At 40.5% G+C, this 17,312-nt stretch overlaps 1 protein-coding gene across 1 annotated transcript; it reads left to right on the forward strand.

Annotated features, from left to right (window-relative positions):
- The first annotated feature begins 2,150 nt into the window (after positions 1 to 2,150).
- On the forward strand, positions 2,151 to 16,000 carry znf277 (zinc finger protein 277). Its single transcript, XM_084554773.1, has 12 exons — positions 2,151 to 2,371; positions 2,892 to 3,099; positions 3,502 to 3,590; positions 3,815 to 3,897; positions 4,200 to 4,291; positions 5,135 to 5,245; positions 5,918 to 6,050; positions 7,225 to 7,292; positions 7,525 to 7,621; positions 9,771 to 9,813; positions 11,704 to 11,878; positions 13,245 to 16,000. The coding sequence occupies exons 1-12, from the start codon at positions 2,344 to 2,346 to the stop codon at positions 13,423 to 13,425; spliced, it is 1,308 nt and encodes a 435-aa protein (XP_084410899.1). The 5' UTR covers positions 2,151 to 2,343; the 3' UTR covers positions 13,426 to 16,000.
- The last annotated feature ends 1,312 nt before the right edge of the window (positions 16,001 to 17,312 follow it).

The following is a 17,312-nucleotide window of genomic DNA, read 5'->3' on the forward strand; positions in this document are numbered from 1 at the left end:
GTTGTACTCTGATTCTCTTACTCAAATGTCATATTTGTTGGATTTTATTATAGTTACTTTTGTCTCAACAATGTTTGCTGCTCTAAAGCAGAAAAGTGTCTTATAAAAATATAAATCTTCATAGCAAGAAGAATACCACTGTAGCGTTTAATTTGTTATCTCCTTAATATTACCCCTCCTTTCTTATTTCCGCTGCTTTTGTGGTATTCCATTAAATTGGAATCATTTCACCTTATTCCTCCTAATACTCACAAGAAGGGTCCAGTAATAAGTATTGTGCAAGTGTGCACATAAATAATTAGCACAATGCTGGATCTCCGCACCAGGACAAACAGAAGGATGATCCTTAATATACGAACTTCTGCTGCTCTGAACTCATCAGTCAGTAAGTGTTTTTCCAGACCAGACACTGCATGCAATTTGTTTGAAAAATGCAGAAGTGAGCTTTCCAGATATATACAGCTCTGCTACTCATCTCCACTGCAGACTACATTAACCCAGCACAATTCTAGGAATATTTTAACACCACATGATCTGTAGAATAGTGTCGGCAAAAGTAGCGCAAAGCTCAGTGGAATAATATTAATTAAGTTTCAAATTGTGAGTGTGGAGAGGAAAGAACAGGGAATGAGTAAGGCACTCAGATTTTGGGAAATCCAGGATCCAGTTTCTATGGTGATAAGTCTGAATAACTTGGCCTTGTTGCATAAATTTTGACCATTGATGAAAAACAGAATACAATACTCATCATAAGACAATGTTAAATTCCAAGAACTATTCTAGTTTTTCCACCTTGGGCTACGTTTTCCATATAGTATTTTCTGTGAATAACACTGCCGCCACAATTGAATACTCAACATTTAGAACGAAATGTCTTAGTGTGAATAAAAAAGAACATAGCTTAGCTTATTTTATTTACTGCTGTATGGGATTTTGCAGAAATTCATGAAAAAGGCAGGCAATATAGATTGTAGTATTTTAACAATGTCAGTGTCAATGTGGGCATCATAACTCATGTCAGATCCCCAGTGGAGCTACAATATGCATTTAGAAAAAGCTGTTTGGAGCTGAAATTGGATGTGTCTCATGTGGGAGTTGCGGTCTATATCCAAAATCCTCATGATATCCTGTCTGCGTCTCTCTGCGGCCGCCTCCCCTCTCCTCTCTCCGGGGTTTAATTAGAGCTGTGAGCTTAGTGTGAATAATGCAGCACCTGAACGCACCAGAGCAACCTGCTCAAGCACAACGAACAACTCCAGGGAGGCTGAGGGAACACCGCCTCCAGAGGGAGAAGGGTGGAGGGTTGAGTAGGTTTTAAACAGTAACCTCAGTGGATTTGAAGGTTTTCGTGACACTCTGATACAGCCATATGAAACCAGCCATTGTACAGATTGGTTAAACTTGTTAAACTTCATGTTCTATCAGGCCTGTCCATTTTAAGACTGCATGTTTTTATCACATGTAAACATTGTATTGTTGGTTACCTACTCCCAGTACCAACAGAGTTAGTATTAAAACTAGAACTTGTGCTGCATAGTTTATATTTTTGTGTGTCGATTACTTTTATCATTTTGTATTCATTTTGTTTATGTTTTTGCACTGCATTAACAGAATCTGAATTTAACTTACGTTAAATCTAAATGAACCCCAAAATTAATTAAACACACGATTAAGACATTAAGCAAGTGTTTTATGGACTACAGGTACTCTGAGAATTATGTTATTATTGTTATCTCCATATGACTAGGCAAAACATTATGACCACCTTCCTAATATTGTGTAGGTCTCCCTTGTGCCTCCAAAACAGTTGTGACACATCAGAGAATGGACATGGGCCTTCTGAGGGTGTCCTGTGGTGTCTGGCAACGTAATGTTGTAAGTTGGGGCCTTTGGGTCCTATGGGTTGAGAGGAGGGGCCTCTGTGGATCACGCTTGTTCCAGTGCATGCCACAGATACACAGATAATAAATAATCATTAACAATAAACCAACCGCTATCCACAGCATTATTTGTATTATTGATGTTTCTACATGACTGGGGGAGGATGAAGACTGAACTGTGTAGGCCCCCCAGTGGTCTTTTCCTACTCCAAATGATTCACTCAGAGTTCAGACATATATTTAATCCCTTTACCAAGACGGAATGATCAACTGCGTCACACGGAGAAATCACGTGGGGCCACAGACTAGAGCTCTCATGCATTCCTCTTTCTTGGAAGATGTAAATATACACAACTTTAACTGAACGCATCATTTCCATCTCACATGTGTTCACCAGGAGACCGTGAAGGCGGCCTGCTGTGATTGGTCAGTGTTCCACTATTTTGACCACGTGGTACGGAACATGGCTGCCACCGACCGAAGTAAAGATGGTATGTTGAAGTTTTAAACGTGTCAGTGGTTTTAATTAAGTTGTTCTACATACAGGATTGGGTTGTTTGTGTGTTACTAACACACGGAGTCGGTGGGACTGCAAAGGCAGTAGAAAAAGGCTACGCTCTTTGGTCCGTAATGGAACTAAACAAATAACAGCTACCCTGTTATCCTACCAAGCTAACTTTCACTAGCTGCCTGCATGTTCTCCATGTAACACTAGCTACATCGCCTGTTGGATTTAACTACATTCATTTACAATTCATGACACATACCTATGTCAATTTAATTTAATTTCGGAGGGGAATATTGTGCTTTTGCTCTGTAATACATTTATTTGCAATAGGTGACAGTCCATTAACACTTGGCTATTTTGTCATCGGAGTTTATGTTCTCCCCCCAAACTTTAACACTAGCAAGAGAGGACATCCTTGTATTTATTTCTGTTTTTAAGAGACAGCACACACTGGTTTGGAGGGATGTGTGTAGTAGTTAATCTGGAGTCGCCTTCTTCCTCAGGTAAGGACAGCATACTGGAGCCACTGTGTTTTCCAGAGGAGCCGGCCGACAGCTCCAGTGCTCCCGGTCTTACCAGTGCTGAAGGGCTGCTCTGCCTGTTCTGTTCCGAGTCCGTCCCTCAGCTGCAGAAAGACGACCTCCTCAAACACCTGCTGCTGGAGCACAGGCTGGTCATTGCTGATGTCAAACTCATCGCAGACCTCCCAAAGTAGGAACCCTACACTCTGTCTCACTGGCTCTGTCAGTCACTAGTCTCAGCAGGCAGTGAAAATGTTTTGAAAATGATGTAAATTAGAAAAAAGTCTAAACCAGTTCTCTGTTTTACATGTTGATCCTTTGGCATTGACTCATTTAGTTGGGTGCATTTATACTTATAGCAAAGTTAGACCATTGTTTAGACCTAAAATAATTTAGCTTTAGAATCGTTTTTAATTTGTTATCATGACGGATGTAGAGCTCAATTATATATTCTAATACTAGCAGTACAATAAAGTGAATATTTGATAGGAAATATGCAATGGATATTACACTAATGCTATCCCATCATATTTAAAGTAAAACTGTTGAGCTGCTCTTGTGCTTCTCTGATGGGTTTCCTGTCCTCTGTCAGGTACATGTTGTACTGGAAGGGCAGATTCCTGGAGCAGCCTGTCACAGATTTCTGCAGTGTGATCAAGACCAATTCCACAGGCCCAGTTGGTGAGTGAAGTTCAGTTATACACTGACAAAGGTACTTGACATTTCAGCACAACTCTTTAGACTGATTCCAGACCAGTCGCCATACATGGAAAACACTAAAATTAGGGTTCACGTGATGGAAACTGCAAGTATATATGTTATTACATATATATATATTTTTTTGAAGGTTAATGACATTACTGTTTTATCCCCCATTTTCTTATAACAAGTTTTTGACCTTTCAGAAAAACAGGAGGACTACTTCCTGCTGTGTGATGTCCTTCCAGAAGACAGACTCCTCAGAGAGAAGCTCCAGCAGAAACGACTGGTAAGGATCAAAACACCAAATTCAACATCATCCAAGTTGTCTTTGAAATAGCAGATTCAGTTTCAAATGATATGGTTCAAAAACAAAACATTTTGGTTGCTTTTGTTGTGTTTTTTGTTTTTTTTTTCTGCTGGAGGAATTATATTTTCCGGTTATCCATCCAGCACATTCTTTTTTTAAGGAATTTCTTCAGCCTTGGTGCAAAAGTCCATTAGACTCGAGGATGATTTTTATATTCAGATGTCACTGGAGCAGAACACATTTATTGTCATGGTGTTTTACTTAGTTCTGGTTGTCAACAGGAGGAGGTGTTAGAGCAGCAGCAGAAGGAGCGCGATGACGGCAGCTTCCATCGTCTCTGCATGTTCTGCAGCGAAGAGTTCACTGGAAACAGGTAGTGCACATGCAGGATTCCCACTTAGCCTGGAAACCATGAGTGTTATACAGAGATTACAACACAGCAGGTTATAGGTTAGAAGTGTAGATGTAGTCACTGTTAGGTTAGGGTAGTCCAGCCGTTGGACTGTCTGGTCGTGTAATCCCAGGGTGACTTCATAATGTTGAGATCAGGGCTCGGCAGGGGACACACCATCCGTTGCAGGACATCTTGTGAAAGAAGTTATTTTTTTTTTTTTACACAATAGCCATGGATACATTTTCAGGTTGTCCAAGGACGTATCTGTCCCATTCTAGCTGTTATCATATATCAGGAAGACCTGGAGGAGTTTCTTCCACAGGGACAAACTGATTAGAATTTGTCAGTTAAAGGTCACTATGACTTTTGCTTATAACTATATCTAGCCTAGGGCAGTTACAACAAAATTTCACTTAATGTCTAATAGGAATCCTGTCTCTTTACGTCCTCTCCTTGGATAACAACCAGGAAGCTTCCTGTTCCTCTGGTACTTTGGCTCAGCTGTTGTTGCTGATACTGAGCTTCATGTAATTGTTAATGCATATATGTGATAAAGCCCACTATGAGCCCTTTATACATTTTAGTAAAAGTAGTCACTATATGAAGGCAACGTGTTTCTCACAATAACATATTCACTGGAGACATACATGTCACTATAATGATGATTAACCACACATATCATATGAGTCCTGACAGGTGATGTACACTGTAACTTGACTGGGTGGCAAAGGTAACACACCTGGTCGGGGTAATTCTAGTTAAAAATGTCTATCAAATACGTTGTAGCATTCGTGAAAAAGTACTTGCCTGTCATGTTTTCAGGTCATCCCTGTTGAACCACATGGCCAGAGAACATTCCTTCAGCATTGGGCTTCCAGACAACATCGTCTACTGCAATGAGTTCCTAGACACACTGGAGAACAAACTGGACAAGTAAGAACTGACACAGTCATGTCAAGTTTGTGTCAAGAAAATACTCTTTCAGTTTAGTTGATTATACTGAGTTAAAGGCAACAAAAGACTGAAAATGTAATGTAATACCCGGTGGGACATTTCACAAATAATTATGTTACTTGGCAGCAGCTCAGTAGCCTGACTGATCTGAGACTGAGTAGTAAAGATGCAGAGCTCAGATAGTAGAAATAACTTCATGGACTCCAAACAGCATTGTCAATGAATACAGTTTGTCACTATATGCACAAATGCAAATTAAAACTCTATTTTTTAATATTTGAACAGACAGTGTTCAGTTTATGATTGGTCGTTTATTAGATGTCAGGAAAGTGTGGGGAAAAAAAATTGATGAGTTCAAATCCAACTCACCAATATCACTGGATTTGTTTCCCTGCTAGTTGTGTGCTGCTACTGGTAACTTTTCCTCTGAGAATTATTTCTGTATCACCTCAAAAACCCTGATGCCATCAGTGCCTCTTGAAATGGGGACCTATACATTAGTATAAAGTATGTTTTAGTAGATCCAGGTGATGCAAAGACTTAGTGAAGAAAACTGAGTTAATTTAGCATGTGTTTAAATCACTACATTTGTATTTACCTTTAGTGAATTAATTTGTTTTTTTCCATTTGTTTTTCATTTCCTGCCGTTAGTCTGCAGTGTTTGTACTGTGAGAAAACCTTTCGAGACAAAACCACACTAAAGGATCACATGAGGAAAAAATCTCACCGTCGGATCAATGCCAGCAACCACGAATACGACCGCTTCTACGTCATCAACTATCTGGTAAGAATACTACTGCAGCCACTGTCCATTTGACATGTGGCTCTGAAGATTGTAGTTGGATCCTGAATGGAGAAATGGGGCTGTAATCCGTTTCAGTTCACCGTGTTATAGTATAATAATCTTTCTGCACACCAATACATGTGTTTGCTTGGTAGGCCTGGTTTGGTTGTAAGTGCAAACTGGAAGACATGAGTTGACCTATGAAACTCCTTTGAGATGGTCTTATGTTGTAGACAACTCAAAACTCTGGAAAAGGACCCAGGTGCAGGACACAGGTGTTCAGGCACAAAAAATGGTGTTAAATGAACAAAAGTTAACAAAAGTTGGAGCAGAGTTCCAAAAAGAAACAAAGGAGTCTACACAAGCTGGCTGGGGAATACTGGAGCTTGGGCTGCATCTGTAGCAAAAGGGAGAAGGCAGGCCCATTAGGAATTATACAGTAATTCCAAAGTTGACAAAAAGTCGATGGCTGGTTCACAGGTAAATACCACAGAGGTAAACTGAAGAACTGGTTGAAAGAGTTGAAAGTTCTTAAACAGTGTTCCAGGCTTGATTGCATGATGAGAAGCAGAGGAGTTGGCAGCCCTGCTCCAGTGTACGGCCAGCAGCAGCTCTAATAAGCACATCTGAAGCAGGAAGGAGACACAAAAACACAGCAACGCAGACCCACAGAGGGCGACAAGCCTCCTCTTGACAGATGAATTTTCCTTTTTCCTTTTTAGTATTATTACCGGGGAGAGGATGGGTCTGTTGATTTGTGTGTCACTGTGTGTCACCAGTTAAAACTGGAGTTTTGTATGAAAATAAGTAGAGATTATAGTGTGTCCTCGTTATTTGGTCAGAACATAACGCTATCCAGGGAAAAACATCAAAACATCCACAGAAATGGAAAGCATATCTGATTTGTCTGAAATGGGGTTTCTTTCATTCCTCTCTCATGCATCACCTCTGTTTGTCTCTTCTGGGACTTAGTTGAGGGAAAAATAAACATGTGAGGGAAATTCAGATGCAACAAATAAATATTTCTCTCTTAACAAGTGATTCCAAATTCCTGAACAAATAAGTCAAGTTAAAATGAAAAGAGTCAAATAACTTATAGGGTATAAAGGGTGGAATCTAAGAGGCGTTTCTGTTCCCTGTGTGTGATCTTAACATGTCTGCACTCTCCTGTCAGGAACTGGGAAAAACCTGGGAGGAGGTGCAGAGTGAAGATGACCGTGAGCTGGTAGATGATGAGGATGAGTAAGTACCCTCAGCAGGAACCGTAAGGGTCAGAACATTCAGTTTAATCAAATCAAAACTGTGTACTTACTTTTTACCTACACACGTCTACTAGAGTTTCATTCATCTCTCTGAGGAAGGTTAAAGTGACCCAGCGTCTTGTTCTTGATACATCCAAATGTCTTCGTCTTCTGTGTGAAATGCTTAAATCTTCCTGGTTCCTCTCTTACTCCCATCTCTGTGTTGTCCACAGCGATTGGTCGGACTGGCAGGCTCATCCAATCTCTGCTGTGTGTCTGTTCTGTGACCATCAGTCAGAGACGATGGACCAGATCTACGCACACATGAAGGTACAGCAGCCCACGCTGTTGTTTCACAGGAGTTTAAATTAACTTTATATGCCTGCGGTGATTCCTCACTGATCCAATGCTGCTGTGAAAGATTTATTTTCTCAGCTTTATTTTCGTCGCTCTCAAAGGATATTTGTCAAAACATGTAACTATCAAAATTACATACAGTCAAACTTTAAAAAAAATAGCCAAACACAAAGCATAGTTCAAACACATAAACTTTCGCAGAACGACATGGAAAAGTACTGGCAGAAAGAAGGAGACTTTCAAAAAAAAGGGAGAGAGAAGACAGGATGTATGATATTAGAATGGTTAATGGAGTCTTGAAGTTTTTAATATGGATTTTGTTATTTGTGTAAATCCTTACGTAAGCAAGTGAGGATTTATTTATCAGATACCTTTCAAAAGATGAAAAGGATCGAATAATTCAGATATTTCCCTCTTAGACTGACAGGGTTCAACATAGACAGACAACACACAGCTGACTGTGACAAGCTTCGTCTAAAATAACTTCAAGTGGCCACCATACAGTGCATCCGGAAAGTATTCACAGCGCTTCACCTTTTCTACATTTTGTTATGTTACAGCCTTATTCCAAAATGGATTGAATCTTGTTCTACACAAACACCCCATAGTAACAACGTGAAAAAAAAACTTTTTTCGAGATTTTTATGAATTTATTAAAAATAAAAAACTAAGAAATCACATGTACATAAGTATTCACAGCCTTTGCCATGAAGCTCAAACTGAGCTCAGGTCCATCCTGTTTCCACTGATCATCCTTGAGATGTTTCTACAGCTCAACTGGAGTCCACCTGTGGTAAATTCAGTTGACTGGACATGATCTGGAAAGGCACAGACCCCACTATATAGGGTCCCACAGTTGACAGTGCATATCATAGCACAAACCAAGCATGAAGTCAAAGGAATTGTCTGTAGACCTCTGAGACAGGATTGTTTTGAGGGACAATCTTTGGAAGGGTACAGAAAGATTTCTGCTGCTTTAAAGGTCTCAATGAGCACAGTGGCCTCCATCATCCATAAATGGAAGATGTTCAGAATCACAAGGACTCTTCCTAGAGTTGGCCGGCCATCTAAACTGAGCAATCAGGGGAGAAAGACCCTAGTCAGGGAGGTGACCAAGAACCTGATGGTCACTCTGTCAGAGCTCCAGCATTCCAGAGGAGAACCTTCCTGAAGGACAACCGTCTGCAGCATTCTACCAATCAGACCTGTATGGTAGAGAGGCCAGACGGAAGCCACTTCTTAGTAAAAGGCACATGGCAGCACCCCTGGAGTTTGCCAAAAGGCCCCATGTCTGATGAGACAAAGATTGAACTCTGGCGTGAATACCAGGCATCACACCAGGCAGAGGAACTTGGTGGTGGCAGCATCAAGCTGTGGGGATGTTTTTCAGCACGAGGAACTGGGAGACTAGTCAGGATGGAGGGAAAGATGAATGCAGCAATGTATAGAGACATCCTGGATGAAAACCTGCTCCAGAGCACTCTTGACCTCAGACTGGGGAGACAGTTTATCTTTCATCTTTCAGGACAATGACTCTAAGTACACAGCCAAGATATCAAAGGAGTGGCTTCAGGGCCACTCAAGGACATTCAACTCTGTGAATGTCCTTAAGTGGCCCAGCCAGAGCCCAGACTTGAATCTGATAAAACATCTCTGGAGAGATCTGAAAATGGCTGTGCACAGATGCTTCCCATCCAACCTGAAGGAGCCTGAGAGGTGCTGCAAAGAGGAATGGGTAAAATTGCCCAAAGATAAGTGTGCCAGGTTTGTGGAATCATATTCAAAAAGTGTTTTGGCTGTAAAAGGTAAGGGTTAGGTCAACAAAGTGTTGTGTGTATGATTCTGAGGAAAAAAATGAATTCAATCCATTTTGGAATAAGGCTTTAACATAACAAAATATGGAAAAAGTGAATCGCTGTGAATACTTTCTGGATGAACTGTACAGTGAATGAGATTTTTCCATTTAAATTTAAACTTTGGCACCACCCTCAGGACAAAATGAGTCTTTACCAGAGGGAAATACCTCAGAATAGCAACGTTGTATCACATCTTTTCATTCATTCAGCCATTTCTGTTGTCCACAGTTAAATCATAATTTTGTTGTTTTGTGATCATTTTGTAGGAAGCCCATGGCTTTGATCTCCATAACCTGAAGTCAGAACTCAGTAAGTAAAAAAGCAATTGAAAACAAATCATAACATCCCATAAAAAGTGCTGAACTGTAACATCTTTAAAATGATCATCACCACCAAGCAGCAGTTTGCTGTAATAAATAACACACATTTCTCTCCTTTTTCCTCCATCCCTCGGTTCATTTGCTGTTGTATATTGAACACTAGAGTTAGAGACTTAGGTTTTTATGGAATTTGCAGGAATGTATTAAATGTCATTACTTCATTATCTATCCACATGTCATACATGTATATTATAAATTGTATTTTATTTCACCTTTATTTATACAAATCATAGACAATATAACATCAGAGAGCCTAACACTGCAGACAAGAGAAGCCACATTAGGATAAAGTTGAGAAAGTGCAGTAGGGAGAAGACAGAAGAATAATGGAAGATAGGGACAAAACCCACTAAAAAGTCGTCACATCCTATAACATCACATAAAGAGATGGACCTGAGTTGGGTGGGTGTAACCTATGAGGGCAGTCAAAGCAGCCACATCCGTATTATTATGAATTTCTTTAGATCTTGATAGAATTAAATTAAATTAAATAACTTAATTGAGTTATATAGAGATTCACCCCCATACAGTTGTCATACTTAGATCAATTAGGTATAGAGAAATCTAAAAGCAAAGCTAAAACAAAGAAAACTTGGACTATTGAATATTTTTTATGTGAGATGTTTCACCACTGGTCAAACTAACTGACTTGTAAATGACTAGTGGGGGAGTTTAGGCCTCAACTGGACATTTGAGGAACTGCAGTCCCCCAGAACTGAAGAAGGTAGTCGGATGAGTGGTGATACGTCTTCTCAAAAAACTCTACAAGTCCAGTTGCCTTTTTTGTTTTTAATGCTTTTTGTGGATTGAGAATACTGCAGTTGAGGAACTGCAGTTTTTGGCACATCCACTTTGGCTTCAGCATTCAGCCCTGGGGGTTAACACTTGTGGCTGGCTCATACAGGATCAGCATTTCTGTTCTGTAGCTTGAGCCAAACGCAGACATGCTTTAAAAGTGATCTGTAACATCTTGAAATCAATTCTAAATCGAGCAGGAAGCCAACAGAGAGGAGCCACGACTGGGTTGCATTCTGAATGTGCCGAAAGTGAGATGACTTGCACTTTATTCATCCACAAGGGAAATTGCTTGCTCCCAGTAGCTCAGTTGCACATGAAAACACTCTTGACTAGTAAAAATAAAGATGAAATAAAATAAAAATACGATAAAATTTAAGTAAAAATCTAGTAAAATAAAACAGTATAATCAAAAATCTGCATATGAACAAATATACAAGACAAGAGACCGAAGTAAATATTACTACTACATAGGAAGTATTAATAAGGTGCAATAATGTGCATTAACATTAATAACATGGAGTTATCTGTTGCAGAAAGGTGAGTTACTATACAGCTGGATTGAGTAGTGTATGAATGACGTTCACTGTGGGAGCGCAGCTGGATCAGTCTGTTGGAGAATGAGCTCCGCTGCCCCTCTGTAGTCTGGTGGAGTGGATGGCACTACTAAAGAAGCAGATTCTGAAGATGGTTCATATTTGCAGGATGTAGGGCTAGACAGTTTTTGTTATGTGGATCAATACCTAAACATGAATGACATATTCATAACTGATTGACAGTAGGGGATAAGACTGATGTGTTTTTTTTTTTAGGATTTTGATACTAAACAGTTAAAGCAAGTTGTCCCATTCTATAGAAGCAACCACTAATTGGATCTCAAGGGATGACGTATCTTTGTGTTGTTTGAGCAGCAGTGAAAAGAACTGTTGTGTTGCTGGATGTTTTGTTGACTGGTGGACATTGTTGACGTAATGTAACAATTTGACTAAATAACAACATCCTGCTCTGACGTCTCCTCTCTCAGACCTCAAGTTTTACCAGCAGGTCAAACTGGTGAACTTCATCCGGCGGCAGATCCACCAGAGCCGCTGCTATGGCTGCCAGGAGAAGTTTGACTCCAAAGCTGAAGTTCTGCGTCACATTGTGGCTGAAGCTCACGTGATGAAATTGCCAGAGATGTCCACCTGGGACCAGCCACAGTAAGTCCAACACATGAGTTACTACTCGCTGTTTTCTGTCTTTACATTGGTGTTCCACTTAACTCCCGTGTCTGTACTCAACGTATGCACTGCTGTCTGCTAGTGTTTTGTTTTGGTGGAAACTCTCCCAGGTGACTCTCAATTCTTGTTTCGTGAAAAATATGTTCGGATATCTACAGTTATAAACTGACTGGAATGTAGGTCTCCCTTGAGCCTCCAAAACAGTTGTGACTCATTAGAGAATGGACATGGGCCTTCTGAGGGTGTCCTGTGGTGTCTGGTAACAGAATGTTGTTAGTGGGGGACTTTGGGTCCTATGGGTTGAGGGGAGGGGCCAGGTCAACACCTTGTGCTGTTCTTCATGTTTTTTGAGTTGTTCCTAAACTGTTTTTGTGTGTGTGTGCCTGTGCCAGGCTGCATCCTGGTCTGGTCTAGGTAGTTGGTACATGTCTAAGTTACATCCACATGAATGCCAGGTCCAAAAGTTTCCCAGCAGAACACACTGAATTCTCACAAGGTGGTCAATATTATTTACTTATCCTGTCAGTGGTTTTAATGTTATGACTGATCGGTGTAATCTCCCCTTGGAAAAACATCCAATTACATACTTTAACTGTGTAATTGGACATTTTTCCCAGTAGCAAAGTAATCTCCTTTTATGCTTCTAGTGTCTGTTTCCATGACAACTAAATTCATAGCAGTTAGTTACGCACAATTTCACGTGACTCCAGCTTTTCAAAATGTACTGAGCCCAAGTTAGTTTTGGGAAATTTGTATTCATGATTCAGTCATTTGTGAACAGCTTTGGCACTGCTAAGGCAAAGAAGGCAGCATCACAAGTATCACATAGTATCCATGTGGGATATGTTGGTAAATTTAAGAATCATCTTCTCTAATTATCTAGCGGCCTACAGTGACAGGAGTGAGAGGGGCACACCCAAAGCATGACTTCTCATGTGCACTTTAGTTCCAAAGCTTCAGACATTGAAATAGCAAGACGCACATGTAATATGAAACAATGCGGAACATAATATGCATCATTTGTCAGCCTGGTAGCACCGACTGATCTTATTTTACTGGAGAAGAAAACTGCACAAACACATTGAAAACAGTTCAATGGGGTGATCCAGTAATCTCCAGATAACTTTCTCCTTGAAAAAAAACAAGAAGATCTGGCAACCTTTTAGAAATGACATATACTAGATGAATGGTTGTGTCTGAAGTCTGTCAGCCTCACTGTTCGTCTGATGTGTTTCATTTTTGTTGTGATGTTTGCGTAGTGCACCCGGATATGAGATGTAGTGACTCTTCTAAAAAGAATCTGTAAATAAAAGGGAGTAAATCTCTGATCTCAATATCTCCACAGGTATTACTTCCCCACGTACGAGAATGATGCTCTCCTGTGTACATTATCCGACAGTGATGAAAGTGACGAGACGCATCACAGCGAGGACATCCCGGTCATCGCAGAGGACATCTCCAATCTCAGAGTACTACAACAGACCAGTGTTCTAAACCAGCTGCTGAAGAAAAGAGGAACCTGCTAAAACATTTATGGACAGATTATTTCCTCTGAAAGACTCCCCCTCTCATCAGACTCAGTATTGTCTGTATGTCCAGTTGCAGACAACATATTTTTCTGCAGACAATAAAGCAATTAACTAGGACTAACATTATGCAGTCTGAACATGCACTTTTAAACCCATCAGAACCCAGAGGTGCACTCTAGAAGTTACTCAGTGACCATGTTTACATGGTCTTTAGTATCCCGATTTTGATCGGGTTTTTGAAGTATCCCGTTTTTGTGTTTGTCCATGTAAACACCATATCCCGAATTCAGAAATCGGGATATGCTCATTTCCCGATTTCAAGAAACCCGGTTTTGCTACCTGGAGTACTCCGATAGAAGCCGGGATACTGGAGCATGTATACACCTTATCCCGATTTCTGACGGCTGCCCACTATCTGCGCAGGCGCGAGTGACGCCAAGTGACGCACTAGATATACAAACAACATGGCGGCAACGAGAACTTCTCACTTTTGGAGCGACGAAGAGACAGAATTTTCCCTTAAAGTAATGAAAGAACTAAACATAACGACGTGTTTAGATGGAAGAAAACACAGAAATGCTTATGTATTCAAATCTGTTGCGGAAAAGCTACGTGACGCTGGTTTTCCACCTCGCTCCGTTGAACAAGTTAGGTCGCGTTGGAAAACATTGAAAAAGACGTGAAACACGCATGCGCAGATAGGATGCAGTGATCGGAAAACGGGTTACTGGTATTTATCATGTATACGGGGATATGAATAACCGGGTTTCTCTGTGTTCTATGTAAACACCAGTGGCGAACCGTGAGTACTACAGCTGGGCCTTCACCGCCAAGAAAAGAAATCATCACGGAAAAAAGCAACAGTACGATGAATTGAAAGGGTTTAACAACTGCAATCCTTTAATTAACGATGACAAGGATGTAACCAAATAGACCATAACATCAATAACATTCTCCGGAACAAGAAACATTATCCACATTAACTTTAGAAAACTGGAGACCATTTAGGCTACATAGTTGAAATTAAATAAACATAGCCTACTCTAAAGACAAATCTGAAAATATAAAATGAGGTCACCCAGAATGTCACCCCGTGACGCTGCTGACACGGACACCGAGGCTCGTTTCATCACCATGGACAGCGCTATGAAATCACGCATTAGCGCTGGGATTTTTACAGACAACCTCCGCAATAAATACAAATTCCTGAATGTCCACTTGGCCAGTAATATTAATCCCTCCTATTAATAATCAAGTTGGCTTATAACATAGGCCTTTTCTCTCTCTCTCTCTCTCTCTCTCTGTTCTGCCTGACCTTGTTGTTGTGGGCCGTAGTGTGATTACGGCGCTGCTCATCCAGCTGAAGATCAACTCTTGTGTCCCCAAAAGTTTTCAAACTGACCGTCGCTTGCAGGTGGGCTGACTTTGTCAGATTTGTAAGGCTGACAAATCCGCCGCTGACTAGGTGGATGACTTGTCAGTAGTAAAAAGTAAACAACTCCAGCAGTCCAGCCTGTTTGTTTTATTACAGCCCGTCATCCATGGATATCGCTGATCATTTTCGGTCTTGAAATGCCTTTCCACTTTCTTAACCTTTTCTTTTAATTCCAGTTCTGGAGTTGGTCTTCCGTTTTTTATTATTTGAAGTTTTTCTGTGAAAGGCCGCCTTGAAAAAGGCGATGCTATTAAGCTAGCCACAACATCACCCTCGTCTGCCGCCATTTAACTCTGAGCGGTTGAGTCCACTTATCTGTTTCTATGTATGATCTGATTGTCTGTACTTTTCAGATTTTCAATAAAGGTTTGCATTAAATGTAAAAAAAAAGTCTGAGCGGTTGAGTCTCAACCGCTCTCACCACTCTGCCGAGATTCCGATGTTCGGACTTCACGAAGGCCTACAATCTTTTGTTTTAGTCCCGCCCACTTGAAATCAAACCGTGATTGGTCAATTTGCCCGTCACTCTCCAAACCAAAACACATATCTCGGCCTTCCCCGGGATTCGTGAAGTCCTAACCAATTAATGAGCCAGCTAACCGGGCCTTGATAGAGACGGACGATTCTGATTGGATAACATGTTTTCAGGACAGTAACCCTTTCATTGCTGATGTGAACTTGACAGTAAAGTTTAGAACATAGATGACAGAAAATGTATTAAATGTATTGTATTAAATTAAATGAGATAGAAATTTAAAAAATATATATTATTTTTTATTTAATACTTCTTTTTTTTTGGTCCAAAATGTTTTTAGGCCTTCTCTGAAGGCGTAGAAGGCCCTGAAGGTTCCCCACTGGTAAACACCATATCCCGGATATGCTCAAAGCCGGGATAAGCCTCAAAATCGGGATACTAAAGACCATGTAAACGCAGTCAGTGACATTCAAGTAGGACTGACGAGCGTAAACATTTATATATCTTGAACATCAACTTTATTATTCAAAGTAAAAACTGTCTCTCTGATTACAGGTGCAAAATTCTTGACCACTGCAATGGAGACAAAGCACTCAAACCTTGTTAAAAAGTACCAAGCTGTGACTTTTCACGTTAAATGCACAGATAATTAAAGACAGTAAGCACCCCTCATCTATTTTCTGCTTTTGTCTTTGTAAAATAAGCGTAGTGGCTGAAACTCAACAGAGCTTCAGTTCTGCTTGACAGCCTTGGTCTTAGCCGGTACGATGTTCTGCGTCGCTTTGCCGAGTGAAACCTGTCGTATGGTGGAACCAAACTGCAGTGTGCTCAGAGTTTCCACCACATCCTTAATGTCAGGACTCACGTTCACAAACACACAGCACTGCAGAGAAACAAGAGGACACAGCTCCGTTATGAACAAGTGGCTGATTGTGTTTGTAACGGCTAAAGTACACGTTCACATGAGACTATAGGTGATTAGTATTTAACGGAATATGGTAGGGTACAGATTTAGCCATCCTCTGTGAAAATAGATCTGACAGAGAGAGAACTCTGAATTCATATTGTAACTTCAAACAAAATCACTGAACAGAATTTTTATTAATGAAGAAAGTTTACAATGTGTCTGGTTCTTACTATAACTGGATCTTGGTCATTATAAATGTCACATCATATAGTACAGATTATATCAAATGCTTGTAGCCCAAAGTGAGTAATATAGATGTAAAAATGTAGTATTACTACTATTAAAAAGACAGACACAGTTTAACTTAAGTTAATAATGAACAGTTGGTAATACATGTGAAAGAAAATCCACTTTTTAAGCCACATTTCTACTTATACGGTGTGTCTACAAAAACAGCAGTCAACGCCATTTCCCAGAAATGATCATGTTTACTTTCATCATCTTCTCAAGCATTGGTCACCCATAGAATTGGCATGCTTAATCTGTAAAAAAGACACCAATAAGGGCCCAACTGGTGGCTACAGTGCGGAACACACCACTAAATCTAGGTTATAGAGTTTGACTTGGTTGGGTGTGTCATAGCTTTAAGAGCTGTTGTTACTGGGTTTACCCTGTCACTCATGTGCCCCCTGCAGTATAAAAAAATACTCACTGTCCAACTTATAGAGTCAGATCTCTCTGGTATAAGGCTTTCCATCCTCTGCTAAATATTGTCCCAAATCAAATGGGAACAGTTGCTATACTCCCCTATAATTTGGGTCATCCTATAGAGCCAAAGTTCATCTGCATAGAGGGAGCTGAGTATGCAGGATTGTACAGATCCTGCTGCTGTGCCTCCGCTTGCACTTGTTCCGGTTCCCTCTCCAAGTCCACACTCAATACTTCGGCAGAAAAGGCTCTGCACTGTCCCAGTTAACAGCTGGTGCTGGGTTGGGCCAAAATGGTCTAGTTCAGCTGACTCGAAACAGTGTCAGCATCAGTAATATGACGGAAGGTAGGGTACGTGA

The sequence above is a fragment of the Chelon labrosus genome, assembly GCF_963514085.1.
Source record: "Chelon labrosus genome assembly, chromosome: 11".
Taxonomy (NCBI): Eukaryota; Metazoa; Chordata; class Actinopteri; order Mugiliformes; family Mugilidae; genus Chelon; species Chelon labrosus.

What these genes read in the sequence shown, in the direction of transcription:
- znf277 (XM_084554773.1), top strand. Translation starts at nt 2,344, where the DNA reads ATGGCTGCCACCGACCGAAGTAAAGATG. An exon ending in CTGGAGAACAAACTGGACAA is followed by an intron (nt 5,246 to 5,917) that starts GTAAGAACTGAC and finishes TCCTGCCGTTAG; the next exon opens with TCTGCAGTGTTTGTACTGTG. An exon ending in TCTACGTCATCAACTATCTG is followed by an intron (nt 6,051 to 7,224) that starts GTAAGAATACTA and finishes CTCTCCTGTCAG; the next exon opens with GAACTGGGAAAAACCTGGGA.